The sequence below is a fragment of the Phoenix dactylifera genome, unplaced genomic scaffold, assembly GCF_009389715.1.
Source record: "Phoenix dactylifera cultivar Barhee BC4 unplaced genomic scaffold, palm_55x_up_171113_PBpolish2nd_filt_p 000113F, whole genome shotgun sequence".
Taxonomy (NCBI): domain Eukaryota; kingdom Viridiplantae; phylum Streptophyta; class Magnoliopsida; order Arecales; family Arecaceae; genus Phoenix; species Phoenix dactylifera.
This window is the reverse complement of record NW_024067685.1, coordinates 450093-452267: the sequence shown is the minus strand read 5'-3', so window position 1 is coordinate 452267 and position 2175 is coordinate 450093. Positions and strand designations below refer to the sequence as shown.

Sequence of the window (2175 nt, the reverse complement as noted above, 5' to 3'; positions counted from 1 at the left end):
TCATCAATGAACACTACTACAAACTGATCCAGATAAGGTTAAATATCCGATTCATAAGATCCATGAAGGCAGCCGGTGCATTTGTCAAACCAAAAGGCATTGACCAAAAATTCATAATGCCCGTATCTAATCCTGAAAGCGATCTTGGGTACATCCTCTGCCTTTATTTTCAATTGGTGATAGCCAAAACGAAGATCAATCTTTGAGAAAACCTGAGCCCCTTGCAGCTGATCAAACAAGTTATCAATTCTTGGTAGCGGGTATTTATTCATGTACTGTCACCCTGTTTAATTTTCGGTAGTCCTATACAGAGTCGGAGGCTACCGTCTTTCTTTTTCACAAATAATACAGGAGCGCCCTAAGGAGAAACACTAGGCCTTATAAAATTCTTATCCAGTAAACTCCTGTAGTTTGTTCCTTCAGCTCTTTCAATTCAGGCTGGAGCCATTCGATATGGAGCTTTTGAAATTGGACCAGTGCCGGAATCAAGTCGATGGAGAATTCAATCTCCCTATCAGGGGGTAATTCTGGCAATTCATCTGGAAAACACATCTGGAAATTCTGTCACCACAGGGATATCCTCTAACTTGGGCTCCACTTTCTGGGTGTCTAACACAGCAGCTAAGAATCCTTCACAACCTTTTGCGAGAAGCTGTTAGCCTGTAGAGCCGAGATTAACTTCATTTGATTGAGGTAACTTGCTACCACCAAACTAAACACTGGCTGACTAGGGATCTGAAACTTGATCGTTTTTCTCAAACAATCAACAGTAGCATGGCATGCTGTCAACCAATCCATACCAAGGATCAAATCAAAATCATTCATCTCTAAGACCAGGCAAGTCTGCATTCATTTTTCTGTCCTCAATGCCCCAAAATACAGTTCTTGCAAACTGAATTAACTAATATAACATCTCCGCTTGGCGTTGAGACACAGAGATCAAATTCTAATGGCACAGGTAATATTTCAGTATCTTTCTAACAAAATTGGCCGATATGAATTGAGTGGGTAGCACCAGAGTCAAATAAAACATTCACATCATTAGACAATAACCTAATCATTCTTGTAAAGATAATAACAAGGCACCTTAATCACAATCTTTAACCATACATGCATAAACATATATAACCTAACAAAATTATGACATGCCAAACAAGAGAGAGTATTAGGGATGGATTTATTACCTGTCACCACTGAATTAGAAGCCCTTGGCATCCTGCTCTGTGAGTGCATAGACCCGCCCCTGGGTCCTAGGCCTCTGCTGCCCTCTCTCTTGCTGTTGTCTTTCCTGAGGTGCTCGGTTTACAGAACTCTTTGAGAGGACTGTGGTGCCTGTCGCCTCTGTGGTCCCATTAGGACAAACAATAGCCTTATGCCCTTCTTGTCCCCAAGAAAAAACATGTCCCTCCAACCCAAGTGCAATCTCGCTTGAGATGAGGTCCTCCACATCTGTAGCATCTAATGGCACCTCGGGCTTGACCTCTGTCTCTGGTGACAACTTGATTCGGTCTCTGATCCTTCGACTTGAAGGTCTACTATTTTGGCTCGGAGAATCAGTGGGTCGAAACCTTTTCTTCATATTCTTTTCTCTGGCAACTTGGGCATTGTCAAGCCCTTTTTCTATCACCAGGGCTTTGTTAACCACATCTTTATAAGTAGACAGTTCAAAAGCAGCAACTTGTTGTTGAATCCGTCCCCTGAGTCCATTTTCAAATTTTCTTGCTCGGTCACTATCCTCTGATATCAAGGTCAGAGCATATCGGGACATCTCTTCAAACTTTGCTGCATACTGGGCAACTGTCATATCACCCTGCTCCAGTCGGTCAAACTTCCTATATTTCTGGAATTGGATACCCTGGGGAAAAATACTTCTCATGAAAACCTTTTTTAAATTCTTCCCAAATGAAGGGGGCATCATCTGGACCAAGCTTCCCTTTCTCCATCTCCCACCAGTCAGTCTGTTGGATTTTTAGAGATACGCACCCCCAGCATTTAAAGGTACGACTGATCCGATGGAGGCTGAGAGCTGGCTGAAACGTGCATTTATGGGCATGGCATGGTAAAAATTTTGTGCTAGAGACAAGTCCAGCAAGCTGACTCCACAGATCATTTATGCGAGATAGAGTTGATCCATTGATTTGATTGACTCATGATTTAAAGAATACACCAGCTTGT

The 2175-nt window shown here is 42.4% G+C and overlaps 1 protein-coding gene across 1 annotated transcript; it reads right to left on the bottom strand.

Annotated features, from left to right (window-relative positions):
* Positions 1–1198: 1198 nt before the first annotated feature.
* LOC120104805 lies at positions 1199–1918 on the bottom strand. Its single transcript, XM_039116596.1, has one exon. It carries the CDS (start codon positions 1916–1918, stop codon positions 1199–1201), a length of 720 nt encoding a protein of 239 aa, XP_038972524.1.
* Between the last annotated feature and the right edge of the window lie 257 nt (positions 1919–2175).

Coding starts and splice junctions, on each gene's coding strand:
- LOC120104805 (XM_039116596.1), bottom strand. CDS start 1,918: ATGATGCCCCCTTCATTTGGGAAGAATTTAAAAAAGGTTTTCATGAGA.